The 16027-nt window shown below is 40.3% G+C and overlaps 1 protein-coding gene across 2 annotated transcripts; it reads left to right on the forward strand.

The window, feature by feature from the left end:
- Positions 1-1832: 1832 nt before the first annotated feature.
- On the forward strand, positions 1833-11418 carry Gprc5d (G protein-coupled receptor class C group 5 member D). Of its 2 annotated transcripts, XM_027955977.2 has the most exons (4): positions 1833-1937; positions 3063-4000; positions 10023-10090; positions 11204-11418. In XM_027955977.2, the coding sequence occupies exons 2-4, from the start codon at positions 3106-3108 to the stop codon at positions 11273-11275; spliced, it is 1035 nt and encodes a 344-aa protein (XP_027811778.1). In that variant the 5' UTR covers positions 1833-1937; positions 3063-3105; the 3' UTR covers positions 11276-11418. The 2 variants fall into 2 exon arrangements, with proteins under 2 accessions (XP_027811778.1, XP_027811779.1); XM_027955978.2 differs by lacking the exon at positions 10023-10090 and having other exon boundaries at positions 11204-11286.
- The last annotated feature ends 4609 nt before the right edge of the window (positions 11419-16027 follow it).

Here is a 16027-nt window from a genome sequence, read left to right on the forward strand (position 1 = left end):
GACATGAATTCTCATGGATGTCACATCTCCTCCTCCTGGAAATCCCTTGACCTTTCATGCAAGCTGTAGACTTACAGCTTCAGACAGACAACAGTGATGCCCAAAGCAAAGAAGGAGAAGCACTCCCATCCCTAAAATTTTCTTCTCTTAAAGAAGTAAAAAAAAAAGCTTTTTCAAGTTAAGGAGTCTCTAAAGAGAGAAGAGCACTTCAGAATGAGTTGATCACGGTTCTAAGGTCCTGACTTCTTTACAGGTGGTTTCCACTAAAAAGCATCTAATGAAAAACCAAAAGTGCTCAAAAGTATCTTCTGGCAGGTGCTTTTATCATTAGAATCATTTAGTTCACCATTCAGTTAGAATGGTTAGTCACCTAAGAGGTTCTCTGCATGGGGCCAGGTGCTATAGGTGCAAAAAATGTGAAAACTGACCCTCTTCCAAGCAGCTATTAATCTAACCAATTAAAGGAGATTCATACAAATAAAGTAAGTTGCTAAATTTATTATTTATAATTATTCATTTATTTCTACTTGTCATTTCCTAATTAATGTTATTGATAAATTAACAACAGAAAATAGGATTTCTATAATTTTGAATGGTATCGACCCCAAGTCTTGTACAGTCCTGGTGGAAGGTGATCAGTGAGTGCTAGAATGACCAGGGAAGGAAGGAAGAGCCTAGGAGATAAGATGAACTGGACCTTAGAGGTAGGGAAAGCATTTGGATCAGAATCAGGGCCAAAGGGACGAAGACAGCGACATCTAAGTGGAGTTGAGCAGATGGGAGCTTATTTCTTTGGGATGCTTTGGGAAAACCAACCTGGCTAAATCCTCAGGTCTGGAATTCAGAAACAAATATGAAAGGTAGAGCCAGGTCATAAAGTACCTTGAAACCAAACGAAACAAGCACTGACTTGGGGTCTTCAGAGTCGTGTCAAAATGCAGACATTCAGAAAAAGAAGCATACTTGCTTCTAAATTTAGAAAGGTACACTTGGTACAGGCTAGATACTATACTATGTGCTTTATCATATGTCACCACAGGAAAAAAAGAAATATGTAATTTCAGTATTGGCTGGTGACCTTTAATTGTGAATTCTTTCATCTCAGGACCTAGGAATGTCCCCATGGAGTGAGACCCAGAGCAAGAAAGACTTATGGAGGTGAGGAGGGAAGGATGGAGGGAAATTATAGACAAAGCCTTGAGCAGTATTAGGAATGGCTGGTCCAGGTAAGGGCCCATCCTTGATGGACCTCCACGGCCATAGGAAGGATTTCCAAGAGAGAAAAAGAGAGTAGTATAGGCAAAATAAATTTCCCCTAATTCACAAATTTACCTACCATTAGCCATTTGCGTGCCAGAGGTAGAAAAAGTTACTCTTCCTTCTGGTCCAGTAATAATAATCTTGTTACTGTTGAATGGATGCTCTTTTGCATCTTATGATTAAAATCAAGAGGTAAGGAAATCTCTGGAAATGGCTCTAGAGAATAGGTTAGAAGAAGAATAAAGTCTCCTCGTACGAGGCCAGTTGAGGGCCTCCTGTGGCTTCCTGAATACACTGGAATATATGTGAAGAAGCAGTTTCCTACATTCACACCCCCTTCAGGGAGTGTGGGTCCTCATATAAGTCACCATGTATCAAGACTGCATGGACTCCATGCTGTCTTGAGACCAAGTTGCCCCTGGTCGACAGTAGAATGAAAAATAATTGTTCTCACCAAAGAGATCTGTGTAGAAAAGTTGCTGTGAAACTGGAATAGGTGTGTCTTTCTGTCCTTCCGGTTCTTTTTATAGGCACTGTAGGAACCTGAGTGAGGGCCTACAGTCCTTCCGCCCATTTGGGAAGAGATTAAAGAAGCTGAGGTTGTCTCCTTCTTACTCATTTGCAGTAACAACCTCACCACCACTACAGCCTCAGCTTCCAGAGGGGACACAGAGGAGGTAAGTCGGAATTAAGGGGTCATACCATCTACTATAAACCAGAAGCACTGTGGCCATCTGGTTGGGGAATAACTGAAGAATAGGGCTAGCAATATTTGATTGCAAGGTGTCTTTTGTTTTGTTTTTCCCCCAAATGAATATGAAGGGTTTTTTTCCCCCTAGGTCACCTCAGTCAAGACATGGGCTTTGGAACTAAACTATTCAAAAAATTATTTGAAAGAAGGGACAATTTTGTGTAATTCTTTGATGAACAAATAGCAGGTGTTTAATAATAATCTGGTGCATTGGATTGACTTGAACTGAAAGAACAAACAGTCATTAAAATTACTGAGGGAAATCATCCACCTGTCTCCTTCAAGCAGTGCATCAGTGTTTAGAATAATCCAATGATGCATTAAGCCCATTCTATCCCATCGTTCCAGATGTGGAACACCAATAAAAACTTAAATTGAGCAACAAATATTAACCTATTTTAATGCACCTGTGCTATTGAACTATTTGCACAATTAAAAACTTGGGTCTTAAAAGGGTTTGTGTTGGCAGTCTTTGTTAGGGAACCTGATATAGCTGGAATTCCATCAGTCAGGCAAATTGTCACATACCATATTTCATGAAAAAGACCCCATATTTATGTTCAAAAAGCCTTAGAAATTGTGATGCAAAAATTGATGAATGATCTGGAGCCTCCAAGTGTAGTCTGTTCTGCTTTTCCCAGAGAAGGATGGAGCTAAGATAGTTTTGAGAGGTTTAGATTGGCTTTCTCATCTCCTTTCTTAACATCCTCTAAACAACTGTCACAGCGATAGGGGGTAATATTTGTGACAGCATTTCCCATCCCTATAGACCATATTGGTATGTATCTGATTCATACCAATATGCCCATCCCCATCCACCACCATCCACCGCCAAGGAAGCTTAGCATTTAGAAAAGTATCAGGAATCAAACAAAATATAATTGGAGTCCTCTCCAGTGTCTGCATGACAATTTGGTATAGCCATTTTTTTCATATGCCCGTGCGTCTTCATTTGGAATGTGAGACTCTATGGTGCCCTCTATAGGACCCCCAATGTAAATACATGTGAAATCTTAAGTTTGTCCCATCTTTTTTTTTCCCCCCCTCGCAGGGGACCAGAAGACCATTCTTGTGAGGTCCTCATATAAGTCACCATGTATCAAGACTGCATGGACTCCAGTGGAGACTATTATTTCCTCTGTGACAATGAGGGGCCATGGGGCATTGTTCTGGAGTCCTTGGCAATAATTGGCATAATAGTCACGGTGATTCTACTCTTGGCATTTCTCTTCCTCTTGAGAAAGGTTCGAGACTGCAGCCAGTGGAATGTTCTCCCCACACAGATCCTCTTCCTCCTGGGTGTGCTGGGACTCTTTGGACTTGCTTTCGCCTTCATCATCCAGCTCAATGAAAAAACTGCTCCTGTACGCTTTTTTCTCTTTGGGGTTCTCTTTGCCCTCTGTTTCTCATGCCTCTTGGCTCATGCCTCCAACCTGGTGAAGCTGGTCCGGGGTAGAGTTTCCTTCTGTTGGACAACGATTCTGGGCATTGCTATTGCTCTCAGTCTGTTGCAGGTCATTATTGCCATTGAGTATGTGACTCTCATGACAAGTAGATGCATGATGTTTTTGCACATGACACCCTGTCAGCTCAATGTGGACTTTGTTGTCCTCCTGGTCTATGTCCTCTTCCTGATGGCCCTCACATTTTTTGTCTCCAAAGCCACATTCTGTGGCCCATGTGAGAACTGGAAGCAGCATGGAAAGTTTATCTTCGTCACTATACTCATCTCCACCATTATCTGGGTGGTGTGGATCTCCATGCTGTTGAAAGGCAACCCACAGCTCCAGCGACAGCCCCAGTGGGACGACGCAGTCATCTGCATTGGCCTGGTCACCAATGCGTGGGTTTTCCTGCTGTTGTACATCATACCTGAGCTCTGCATTCTCTGCAGATCCTATAAGCAGGACTGCCCTTCACAAGGCAACGCCTGCGCAGTCCCAGTCTACCAGCGCAACTTCCGAGCGGAGACCCAGGAGCACTCCAGAGGTACTTCCCGCGGTCTTGGGGGCAGGGAGGGTCTTTGGGAGAAATAGGAGAGAAACAGAGCAACAGGAAGAACCCAGAGGGATCCAAAGGGAATGGTTAGCTTTTTGGTGGGTGATTTCGTTGTTCAGATATAGAGATTAAGACTACCAGAATCATGGTTAAATTTTTATGAAAACTTCGTTCTTTCAAACTTATAACTTCATGAGGAGAGAAACAAGACCCTAACACATCAAAGGCCCTAAATAATGAAGGTGTCACTCTGAGTGCTCGACCTGGGTAAAGCAAGGCACCCTCTATAAAACGAGTTAACCAGATCCAGATGAGGCTTGGACTATGCAGTCGTATAACATCAAATGCTAAGTCCAGATGTGTTGGCTGTGGAGGACAAAAATCAATCCTGGCAAGAGTGATTTGCATTTTTAAAATTTGAGTCTCAAAGCTAGTTTGCCCAAACATAATCTTAAACTGACTTGTTGGACTTACCACTCATAAAAGTCACAAAACCCTGTAGCTTCTGGATTTCTACTTTTCAAAACATTTGCTGTTTACAGTCTTTCAAGGTTCACAGAAAGCAATAGGAAGAGGCATTTAATCTAAATTCCGAGAAAAGGTTCAGATGTATGATCATTAGTAGACATAAAGCAAGTTGCTTATGCAACATTTTTATAACAATTTTATAGTCATATTTTTATCGTTATGTAATACCAAGACATCTGAATGTTTTGTTAAGGAATAAAATTTATTATCCGTGACAACAAAGATGCTTGGTCCCTAGCAACATGAGGGAAATAGTGGCTAAATTTAATTATCTGGAAATATATCAAAACTCATCAATTCCTTTTCTGAAAGATCTGGCCTATTTTTCATAATCCAATATCATAGTTTTGCATAATTTTGTGTCTTAATAGGCAACTGATTTCTCACATTTTATTTCTAATGTATAATGATGTTATTTTATATACACATATATATAGCATACATAATGTTCTCCAGGCTCAAAAAATCAACATTCGCTTTCCTTTTAAGTGCATATATTTTTTTGAGCTGTAATCTATGGCTAATTGCATATTCAAACTAAATCCTGTTTAGATAAATGCACCCATTAATTCTTTTCTGTTCAATTGACCAAAAGTCGGAAACGGACACTATACATCCTTCCTATAAATTTTTTCACTGCTTGCTGATGATGCATAATCAGATCACGGGGGTTTCTGGCAGAATTGCAGAGCCCAGCTTTCTTGAAAATTCTTTTCATAGTTCTTACCAGAAGATAAAAGTTGTTGTGTTTGCTTTTGTTGTTGCGTGTTTCCAGGAAATGAAAGTTGGAGAGAAAGTTCCTATAGTTTCACAATAACCCAAAACACCCTCTTAATGTTCAATATTCCATCCCCAAAACACTGGGCACATGTTTAAAATGCTCTAAGGAGTGTCTTGGTTGAAGAGTGAGGGCTTGCAAATTTCCTGACACTAACCTATTACCCAACAAAGTTAGAAAACCAGAAAATAGCCTGTCATTATAGTCATTGCCAAAATAGTTTGATATTTGGGTAGGTGCAGGGAGGAGTGCCTATCAATCGTGTAAAATATATATTGCTCTCCACGACTTCAGGGTCACCTGGAAATAAGTGCAAAGATAAAAAATTCAAAGAATAATTAAAACTCAATCAAAAGTGCAGGATTACAGCTGGCTAGGAAATACATACAAACAGACTAATTAAGATCATAGTAACATTAACTTGAAAAATCCTGAGTGTTACCCTGGGTCATGAACCCACATTGAGAAAGCAGCTGTTTCTATTTGCTGAAAACAATCTCAGGTCTATGTAAACAGACATGCAGCTGGCAAGAACAACGTGCCCTCATCCACAGCACTGGTCAGCAAGAATACCCATTTCAGGCCTGGGATCCACTAATGAGAAGTGTGGGGAACTTAGGGAGGCTCTATGGAAAACCACAAGGATGATTAAAGGGTTACAGCAAAAGACTGTGTAGAAGGGTTAAGAGGAGGAAACTGACAGGGCAGTGTTGAGCTTGATGTGTTTCTGTCATGGACTACCCAAGTCCCCCACTCCCTTCTGTACTAAAGCACAACATTCTGCTCTTGCCCATGGGGTGTGCAGTTAGTTGTCATTTGACTCTTCTGACTAATGCTGTTTGTAGCTGTGGCTACAGCTGCATAATTATTTGATTTACCTCTGAGTTTATGAGGCCAGGATTATTCAGCTGAAAGAAAAGTAAGTCAAGGGGTGATCAGCAGAGAATTTCCTAAATACAAAGACCCCTCTCCAAGAGACTGTTGTCTGTTGTTTTCCATATTCACTTAAAACGATGGGTGGAAATGGGTTTGAGCAAGATGTGAGGGCCTTAGACTAAATATGAAAATAAGAGATGGTAAATATTTTGCTGAAACACATCAGCAAAGGGGATTAAGGACTCCATTTCCCTGGAAGTCTTTCAAAAGATTAGACTTATCTCTCTGAAGTGGTTTATGGACTTAGATAGAAAAACATCTGGTTGGTGAGTGGCAATGCAATCAGGCATGTCACTACAGAACACCAACAAATGGACCTAAGTATTCTTTGCCCTACATTATAAATGCCTTCCTAAAAACTGCATTGATTGAACTTTTAGATCAGTTGCTCTTCATCAGAGTCTTGAGCCAAAAATATAGATACATCCTTTCACAGCATTTCACAAGCTCAACATATTAGAAACAGGAAGCTTTAACTAGAAGATACCTGAGAGTAAGGCAAAGAGTTTGTGTGTGTATAAATGAAGTATTTAAAGTGCAAGATAAAAAATGAATAAGTCATTTCAAAATTATGTTAATGTTTAATTAGGTCATTTATGAACTAACTAAATGCATATGGGAGTATGCACTTTTTTAAACACACCCTTTATTAATTACATTAGTTAATGGATATGTTACTTGTTTTGTACTTGAAGATGGTGAATTTTGGGATAGTTCTGATTCTGAATAAAGCAGAGCTAACCTCCAAAAATAAATGAACAAATTACTTCATTAACTAAATCTGTTGCTCTCCTCACTGAGTTACAAAGATCTTAAATACAGAATATCAAATATTTTATGTGGAAAGAAAGCTCCTTTTCTAATTATTGCCATCTTTTTTTTTCTGTTTTAGATCAATTAGAATATTGTCATATCAAGCTTGCTAAAAGCAAGACCCATCCATAGTCAACGGAATTACATATGGGCATTTCTTTTTACTTACTTTATTTTTTTATATGATTTATTTATTTATTTATAACAGGGATTGAACCCAGGGTACTCATCCAATGAGCCACATCACCAGCCCTTTTTGTTTTTTTATTTTGCGACAGGATCTAAGTTGCTAGGGCTGGCCTTGAACTTGTGATCCTTCTGCCTCAGCCTCCCAAGCCACTGGGATTACAGGTGTGCACCACCACACCTGGCCACATGGGCATTTTACTATGCAGTGTTTGAATGTTTACAGACAAAAATAGTATGGTTCTTTTTGAAGGCACTACAAAAAAAGAAAAAACTAATGAGATTACATAATGTAAAAGTGAGTCAATGAGTATAAAATGAGGTGAACCAAGAAAAAAATTCCTGAAAAACAAAGCCCTTCAGGTTCTTTTTCCTAGAAAATATTGACTTTTGTTGGGTGTAGTCCATTTTGACAGTTCTTAACACTGTGTTCAAGGCACACACACCTTACTAAAAGAGACCCATTAGAATGGTTCCATGTAATACCATTTTTGTTTGTCCTTTGACAGGTATTTCTTTCTCAGGAGTTACAGTGATCTTTAAAAGTTTATTTGTTAGAAGCTAAGAGTAGAGTGGTCCAAAGGTGGAGAGAGAGAGAGGCACAGGTGGACGGAGGCTGACCAGTGCCATCTAAGCTACAGTTAGACAGGAGCAAAGAGCTCCAGTGTGCTGTGGCATGTTGAGGGGCGCTGCACACTGTACATTCTTTTAAAACATTAGAAGGAGCCAGGCATGGTGGCACATGCCTGTAATCCCAGTGGCTTCAGGGGCTTAGGCAGGAGGATCAAGAGTTCAAAGACAGCCTTGGCAACTTAGCAAGGCCCTAAGCAACTGAGACCCTGTCTCTAAATAAAATACAAAAGGGGCTGGGGATGTGGCTCAGTGGTTAAGCACCCCTGGGTTCAATCCCCAGTTGAAAGGAAGAAAGGAGGGAGGGAGGGAGGGAGGGAGGAAGGAAGGAAGGAAAGCACTAGAAGAGAGGACTTAAATATTTTCACATAAAAAAAAGGAGACACATCTTTCCCTGGATTTGAACACTATGCCTTGTGGGCAATGCAAAGGATCACATGGCATCCACAATATGTACAAGTCTCGCATGTCAATAAAATAAATTTTAAAAAAGAGTTGAAGGTTGCAGAGAGAGAACTAGCTTACATCAGGGAAGAAGACAGTGGGTCATGGACAGGTAAGGTGAGGATGATGACATTCCTAATACCTGAGCAGCAGAGGGCAGCAGAAAGAGCTCAGAGTCAGACCTCACACACCCTGGCTTCCAGACTCAGTCAGCTCTGCCTCTTACCACCTTTGAGATCATACAAGGTCCTTAGCCTCTAGGAGACCCAGGCTCTGTTTTTTTGTTTGTTTGTTTGTATTTTGTTTTAATGGTAGTTATAATGTCCCTTCCTGCCTCCCCCACATGTAAATGTCAGGTCTTACTGAACTCATGTTTGCCACCATGAGGAAGTTGTAGGTTTGATATAAATACTCAGCCTTTCGGTCAATTCCTGAACAATAACTGGCTGAAAAAATTAGGCTTTTCTAATTTATGGTCTAGTCTGATGAGAATGTCGGGTTAAATTTGGTTACCAAGGGAGTGAGTTTGAAGGAGTATTATTATGCCACAAGGAACAAAGTTAAACCAAGGATCCAGTTTGTTCTGCATTGGAGGAAACATGAGTATTTCATCCTTCACAGCACCCAGTCCTCCAAAAACTATGTTAATAGAAGAAGGTCGTCAGAGCGTCAGCCATAACTATAGCAGCAACACCAGTAATATCCAAAGGACGGTTCAGACAGGGATTTCTTTGTATCATGCTCTGATCCAAAGGTTATATATATATATATATATATATATATATATATATATATATATATATATTAATTGATGGAATCCTCAAAACAACCCTATGATTTACCATTATGATTATCATTTTTTTTCCAGTGAAAGGTTAAAGAAACTTATCCCTAGGTGACAGAGGTGAGGGACTGTTCCAGAATCCATCTACTCAGCACGACAGCTCCTGAGTGTGGTCACAATGACACAGTCACGTGTGTGACCATCAAGGCACAAATGTGGTGCTGGGGCTGTAACTCAGTGACAGAGTGCTTGCCCAGCATGTGTGAGGCACTGGGTTCAAGCCTTAGCACCACATAAAAATAAAATAATAAAATAAGGGCATGCTGTCCATCTATAACTACAAGAAAACAATTTTAAAGGAAAAAAAATGTGTATGGAGTAAGTTCCTGGCTTGGAGAAACACAGGTTTATCTTCACAGAGCTTACAGTCTGGTTGAGACTGACATTAAGCAAATAAGTGTGTGCGTGTAGTTATTCTGTGACAGTATGGAATTGTCTTTAGGGATCTTTTTTTATGATGTCCAGCTTTGAGAAATGAATCTAAGCTGCAAGCGAATAAACCCTAAAGATACTATTGCAAGAGTGAGATGCCCATGGTTATGCAGTTAATGCTAAGTGAGCAAACACTCTCACCCAGGGCTAGTGCTTTCTCTAGAAAGTGAGAGAATTCTTCAGCCCTTCAGTTTCTAAACTCTGATGTGCTTCTCCTGAACACATGTACGCTATCCGTATACAGCCTTCCTCATAAACTTCTAAAGCATCCTTTTAAATCATCAAATTTTTCCAATATCAGCCTCAGTGGAGTATTCCTTTTAAAGGGTCAGGAACCCCTTTGCAGGGCTTCTCACAGCTCACGTGCTATTTCCACACGAATCCCTGACACTAACCCAGCCCTTCCCTCGTTTGGCTTTCAGCCCGAGACAGTGACGGAGCTGAGGAGGATATAGCATTAACTTCATGTGGTACTCCCATCCCGAGGCAGGTAAATGTGCTCGTCTCACTCACCTAGAGGGACACAATAAGCACTCCTTCCTTAGGAGAGCCTTCAGACCTCACCTCCAGTGGCTGTGCCCTGAGAGAGGAAAGGCAGAGCAGGATCATCCCCAAAGGTACATGGAGCTAGAGCCATCTGGATTCAAGGGTGGCACGAGAGAGGCAAGGTACCCTTTTAACCCATTCCCAAGCCTCTGCAAGCCTCCACCACAGCCATCAAGAGACATGGTATATTCTGAGGCAGGGGGATGTCCCTGGAAAGAACAGGGGACTTAAAGGGCTTGTATGAGGATGAAGAGGAGCAGGTTGACTGAGTTTGATGTTGGGGTCAGTAGAGGATTGTAAATATGCATGAGTGTCGGGTCCGTTTTTAGTATCAGTTGTCTAAATCTATCCCCTGAGTCCCACCAACTGCCTCTCTGAATCACCGTCTAGCTCTGGCAGCCCAGGCTGCCCCCCAAGAACTGGGCTAGGTCTGTCACCATCATCTGGATGGCCAGATGGATGAACCAATTTTAATCCTTTCAGGCGAAAACAGAGGGAGCATTACTGAGTGGATTGGATGTAACTCAGATTTGTGCTGTGATCGCTCGAAGACATTCAAAGGCAGACAGCCAAAAATACTGCACTGGCACACAATTCTTGCATTATGGGGATCAGAGGCAACAGAAATCCAAGAGTGAAAGTCATGCTTGTTCAGTGAACTTGACCAGGCAACCAGCTAAGCTAATCCCTCTGGTCTGTTATCTGAGGCTTTGCCGTTTCCTGCAAGGACGCGTGGAGCAGGACGCGGCTATCTATCATTTGCTGTAATTAACCCTCAGGAGGGCATTTACACAATGAGAAAATCTTTATTATCCCCTGTAAGAGTTTCTTGGATGAGTTTCAATTTCCAGCAATCAGCTATTCAAGAATCTTACAAAAAGATTCTTATTAATGGCTGCGAGGGTAGCCTGATACAAGTAGGCTCAGTATTTATTTCTCCCTCTTTTTTATTAACAAAGAATTAAGTGATGGTGAGATGATAATATTTCAGGCATCATTCACATTTTCATCCCCTATTTGGCTCAGAAAGTTGACGATGGTGTTTCTTCCTTTCCAGACTGTTGATCTCACACAGGAGTATTTAATCCCACGGGCTACTCTAAGCCCCCAGCAAGATGCAGGATTATAAAGTCTACAGGAAACATGAGCAGTGAAAACCCAGGAGGCAGTCCTGGTTAACGTAGCCCTGGCTGCGCACTGGAGAGATCAACGAGTTGTGCTGCCCACCGAGGCCCGTCCTTCCTTCTCTGTTTCCTTGACCTTTACATCCATCGGGACCCTTCATCAGAAGACTGCCCTTTCAAGCAAAATTACAATCTTGCTGGCCACTGTACCTCAGCTGTGTGTCTCTTTCTTCATTCGTGAAACTGAAAACATCCATTTCTTAGCAATGCTGGAAAGAAGTGGTGCCTTGTTAATGGTCTAAAGAAATTAGGGCCATTCTAATGCAACAAAGTATAGGTGTTAATGGCAACCAACTGCTGGATTAGTCCTCTAGTTGATCATTTTTAATCATGCTAAGAAACACATGACAAAATTTACCATCTTAACCACATTTAGATGTTCAGTTCAGTAGCATTAACTACATTCACATTGTCGTATAAAAGGTCTCTAGAATTTTTTTCATTTAGCAAAATTGAAATCTTATAGCCCCAGGCCCTGGCCACCACCATCTGCTTTCTGTTTCTATGAGTTTGATTTAGATGTCTCACATAATAGAATCATCTAGTATTTGTCTTTTTAAAAAATTTTTCTGCTTTCTCTTTACGAAAGTTTACGTATTTCTTATAGAAAATACAGGTAAGTTAAAAAATGCAATTCATACTCCTCTGTGTCAAAAGTAAACATTAACATTTGTAAGAATTTCTTACTAACAACTGATGATTATTCTACTACTCTAATCTAAAAATTATTCAACTCAGAAATTAGCATTGCTGTTAAAAAGTTCAGGCAGTGAAATCAGATTGGTTAGTTCCAAATCCTGATTTCACTTTGGGCAAGCAACTAATTTCCTTGCTGTCTCATTTTCCCACAGTTTCTAAGGTTTCAACCCACGGTCAGCCAGCTTCTTTACTCTGGGCCTGGAAGTGAGGCACAGCATCATGGCAAAAGATTGTGGCAGAACAAAGTAGCTCAGGGGCTGGGACTGTAGCTCAGTGGTAGAGCACTTGCCTTGACTATGTGAGGTACTGGGTTTGATCCTCAGCACCACATAAAAATAAACAAATAAATAAAGATATTTAAAAAAATAAAAGAAAAGAAAGAAAGAAAGCATCTCAGAACATGGCAGCCAGGAAGCAGAGAGAGAGGGGGAAAGGGTTCACAGGGAAGATCAGTATTTGTCTTTTGTGACTGGTTTATTTCACTTACCATGATTTCCTTAAAGTTCATCAATGACATAGTATGTAACAGGATTTCCTTCTTTTTTAAGGTTACATAGTATTCCACTGTATGGGTATACCACATTTTCTTTATTTTTATGTTGATGGATATTGAGTTGCTTCCACCCTCATGGCTACTTTGAATAATGTTGCAGTGAACATGAGTGTTCAAATATCTCTTTGAAATCCCCTTTTCAATTTTTTTTTTTTTGGATATATACTCAGAAATTGGATTGCCACATCATATGGTAATTTTATTTTTAATTTTTTGAGGAATCTTCAAACTGTTTATCTTTGTGACTACACCATTGTATATTCCCACCAATAGTGAACAGTGTTCCAATCTCTCCACATCCTCACCTGCATTCTTTATTTCCTGGGTGTTTTTGTTTCTGTTTCTATAGTGGCCATCCTAATGAGTTTGAGGCATTTAGTCATTTTTCATAAAGAAACCCCAAAGGGTTGAGGGGTATAGCTCAGTGGTAGACCACTAGTCTAGCATGCACTAGGCCCTGAGTTGGAACCCTAGCACTACCAAAAATAAAGAGAAACACAAAATATGATTGACTTGGAATTTTCTATAAAAGTGATAGCAGAATCCCCACCTGGACAATGTGAATAACATAGACATTACCATGGACAGTAGGTTGATAGGCTTCTCCCATGGTGCTACCACCCTGAAACAGCTAATATGGCAGCAGACAGTGACCTGCTTTGATGAACCAGTAATAGCAAAGGTAAAGCCACTCCATGTGATGCTCGTAAAGGATGTTAAGTGGTGAACATAAAAAGCCAAGTCTGCCTGTCTTGATGTTTCTAATGAGCTGGTGCCTCCGTGCTAATTGTCTAGCCTTCATTCCTCACGCAGCCCCACATCCTTCCCAGGTTTCATCTGACCTTAAGTTCTCATTTGTTATTTATATCAGGACCAAAGTCAGAGGTGCACCTCCAGAAAGGTTCTTGGGGGTCCAATTTAGCCTTCTTATTTTTCATAGAAGACAGAACCTTGGAAAAATGGAATGACTTACCAAAGCCACACAGCAATTAGTGGTGGGCCAGGTTTTCTGACCCCCCCCCCCACCAGGCCAGTCTTCATCTCCCTCTGTGAGGCTTCTCTGCTCCTACATTTCTGTATTAGCAATTTAGGTATGCCCCCCTTGGGAACCAAAGGAGATAGTGATTGTTGAGTGCCTGCTGTGTGAAGGCATTGTGAAAAATAACTAAGGCTCCATATGTGTAACAGCCTTTTTAAAGAACAGTAGACGGCAGGGATTATTCAATAGCAACAAATATTTCCTGAGCATGGGCAAGGTTCCAGGAGTCACTGTAGGACTCATCCCTAGACAAGGCAGACAGCACTGCCTTGGCCAAGCTCTTGCGTCTGTGTCAGAGATAACACAATGGAGACGCTTTCAGGAACACAGCTTCCTTGTCTTACAGATGCAGAAAAGGGATAATATGTCTTCTTAGTCGCCAAACAAAGCCAGAATCCACATTCTCAGTTCTATTCAAATGCTCATCCTCTACACAACAGAACAACATTGTCATACATTTTTCTGCTACATTGACATTAGCTGCTCTTAAAAAAAAAAAATGTGCCCTAAGTAATGATACCAGCACAATCCCAGGACCTAGGCAAATGACCAAAGCACTTGACCCTCAGCCTTTATAGGTAATGAAAAATTGAAAGAAAATTTTCAGCATTAATCCATTATGTTCCATCATCCCATTTATGGAACATCTGAAAACTTACATTAAGCAACACATATATCATTGATGATGATTTTGAGATAAATGTTTTTAGAGTTCTAGTCTTTCAAGAAGAGTAATGCCTAGTAACAATATTCATTAATATCATTGATATTAGTGATAATAAATTATGTAAGCTCTAGGTTCTAATTTCTATTTGAATACACCTGTGTCGATTTTACTGCAATATTAACAGAACTGAAATCCTGGGGTTTCATGGGTTAAGTAAAACCCTGACCTGTATAAATTAAGTGGTCTTAATCAGCCAATTTAGAAACAAACCATACAACCTTATGTCTGCTCTTGGATAAAACCAGTATCATCAGTCCTCTTGAGTTTTATTCCAATAATTATGACAATGATTCCTTCAGCAAATTTTGTTTTTCAAGCAGGAGATGTTTCTGTGCAGTTGGCTGACAGAGTTTTAAAACCTACTGAAGCATATCCAATGGCCTAATATCATCTCTCAAAATGTTTTTTCCAGATTAGTGAAGCTAAAATTGAACCAAATTGCCTCTGAAGTTTACAGCACAGTTTTACCTAATTTTTGACGATGTATTGATTAGATCTGGGATATTGTAGTTTGCAAGTGTCTCATTCAGACTGTTTCACAAATGGTGCTTTATTGTAAGGTTACCTACAGGGAGGAGAAAAACTCTTAGGGCATTCAGTTCCGCCACTCAACTGGCCTAGCAGAGATGAATACTGTGGGGCACTAGGAGGAACTTGCTGTCCCCCTCCCCTTCCCCACAGGCCCCCTCAGCCACTTGGACATGCTCCTTACTGTCTCTGCTTTCCTCTGTGGGTGTTTTCACTCACTACCCACAGACTGATTCTCTCCCTAGATGTCAGATTCCTGAGAGGGACTTGGATTGGTCCAACTGATCACTGTCCCTGATTGGGACCTCCTGTGCATCTTCCCATTTAACTGACAACCAGCCTATGGACTGCCTGATCTGGCACCCACCATTAGTACATTCATCTGTGTCTGGCTTGGTCCCGTGAACCTGCAGACTTGGTCATGTATGTCTGCTTTCTGTGGGAAGCGCTGGGCAGTCAAATATCCTCTGGGCAGTGGGGAAAAGCACAGCATGCACTTTGACCAAAACAAGGAGAGACTAATCCAGGAAAATATGATTTTATGAAATTATAGAATATTTTAATGAAAATACTATTTAATTTCTTTTGAGTTTTAGCAGCAATTCACATAAAGCTATGAATCTCAGTTCCTTTAAGTATTTTTTAAGCTGTCAATGGATCTTTTATTTTATTTATTTATATGCAGTGCTGAGCATCAAACCCAGAGCCTCACACATGCCAGGCAAGTTCACTGCTCCTGAGCCACAATTCCAGCCCCTTGCAGTTCCTTTAAATGGAGATCTATGAGGAATTTGCTTTAGAAAAAATAGATAAAACTATTTATGAATGACATTTGTACCAAATTCAATAAATATTATTTGAAAAACTAAAGTCATTTCTTACATGTAATGAGTTACATAATTCAAAAGGTGTTTATTCTCTTACACATATTAAATAGCTCCTTTCTGATTTTACTTATTTTATAAAAAAAAAAAAAGGTATCAATGAGAAACTTCATTTTTAAATATCAGCCTGATATAATACAGCCAGTTAGCTCAGGTAGTTAGAACTTGGTTCTAATAAAATAACTGCCCAGGTATAGTTAGTATTTCCTTCACTCTTTTTTTTTTTTTTTTCCTGATTTGAAAAACATCAAGATTTGCTTCCCTCCA

This window comes from Marmota flaviventris, chromosome 3, assembly GCF_047511675.1.
Source record: "Marmota flaviventris isolate mMarFla1 chromosome 3, mMarFla1.hap1, whole genome shotgun sequence".
Lineage (NCBI taxonomy): Eukaryota > Metazoa > Chordata > Mammalia > Rodentia > Sciuridae > Marmota > Marmota flaviventris.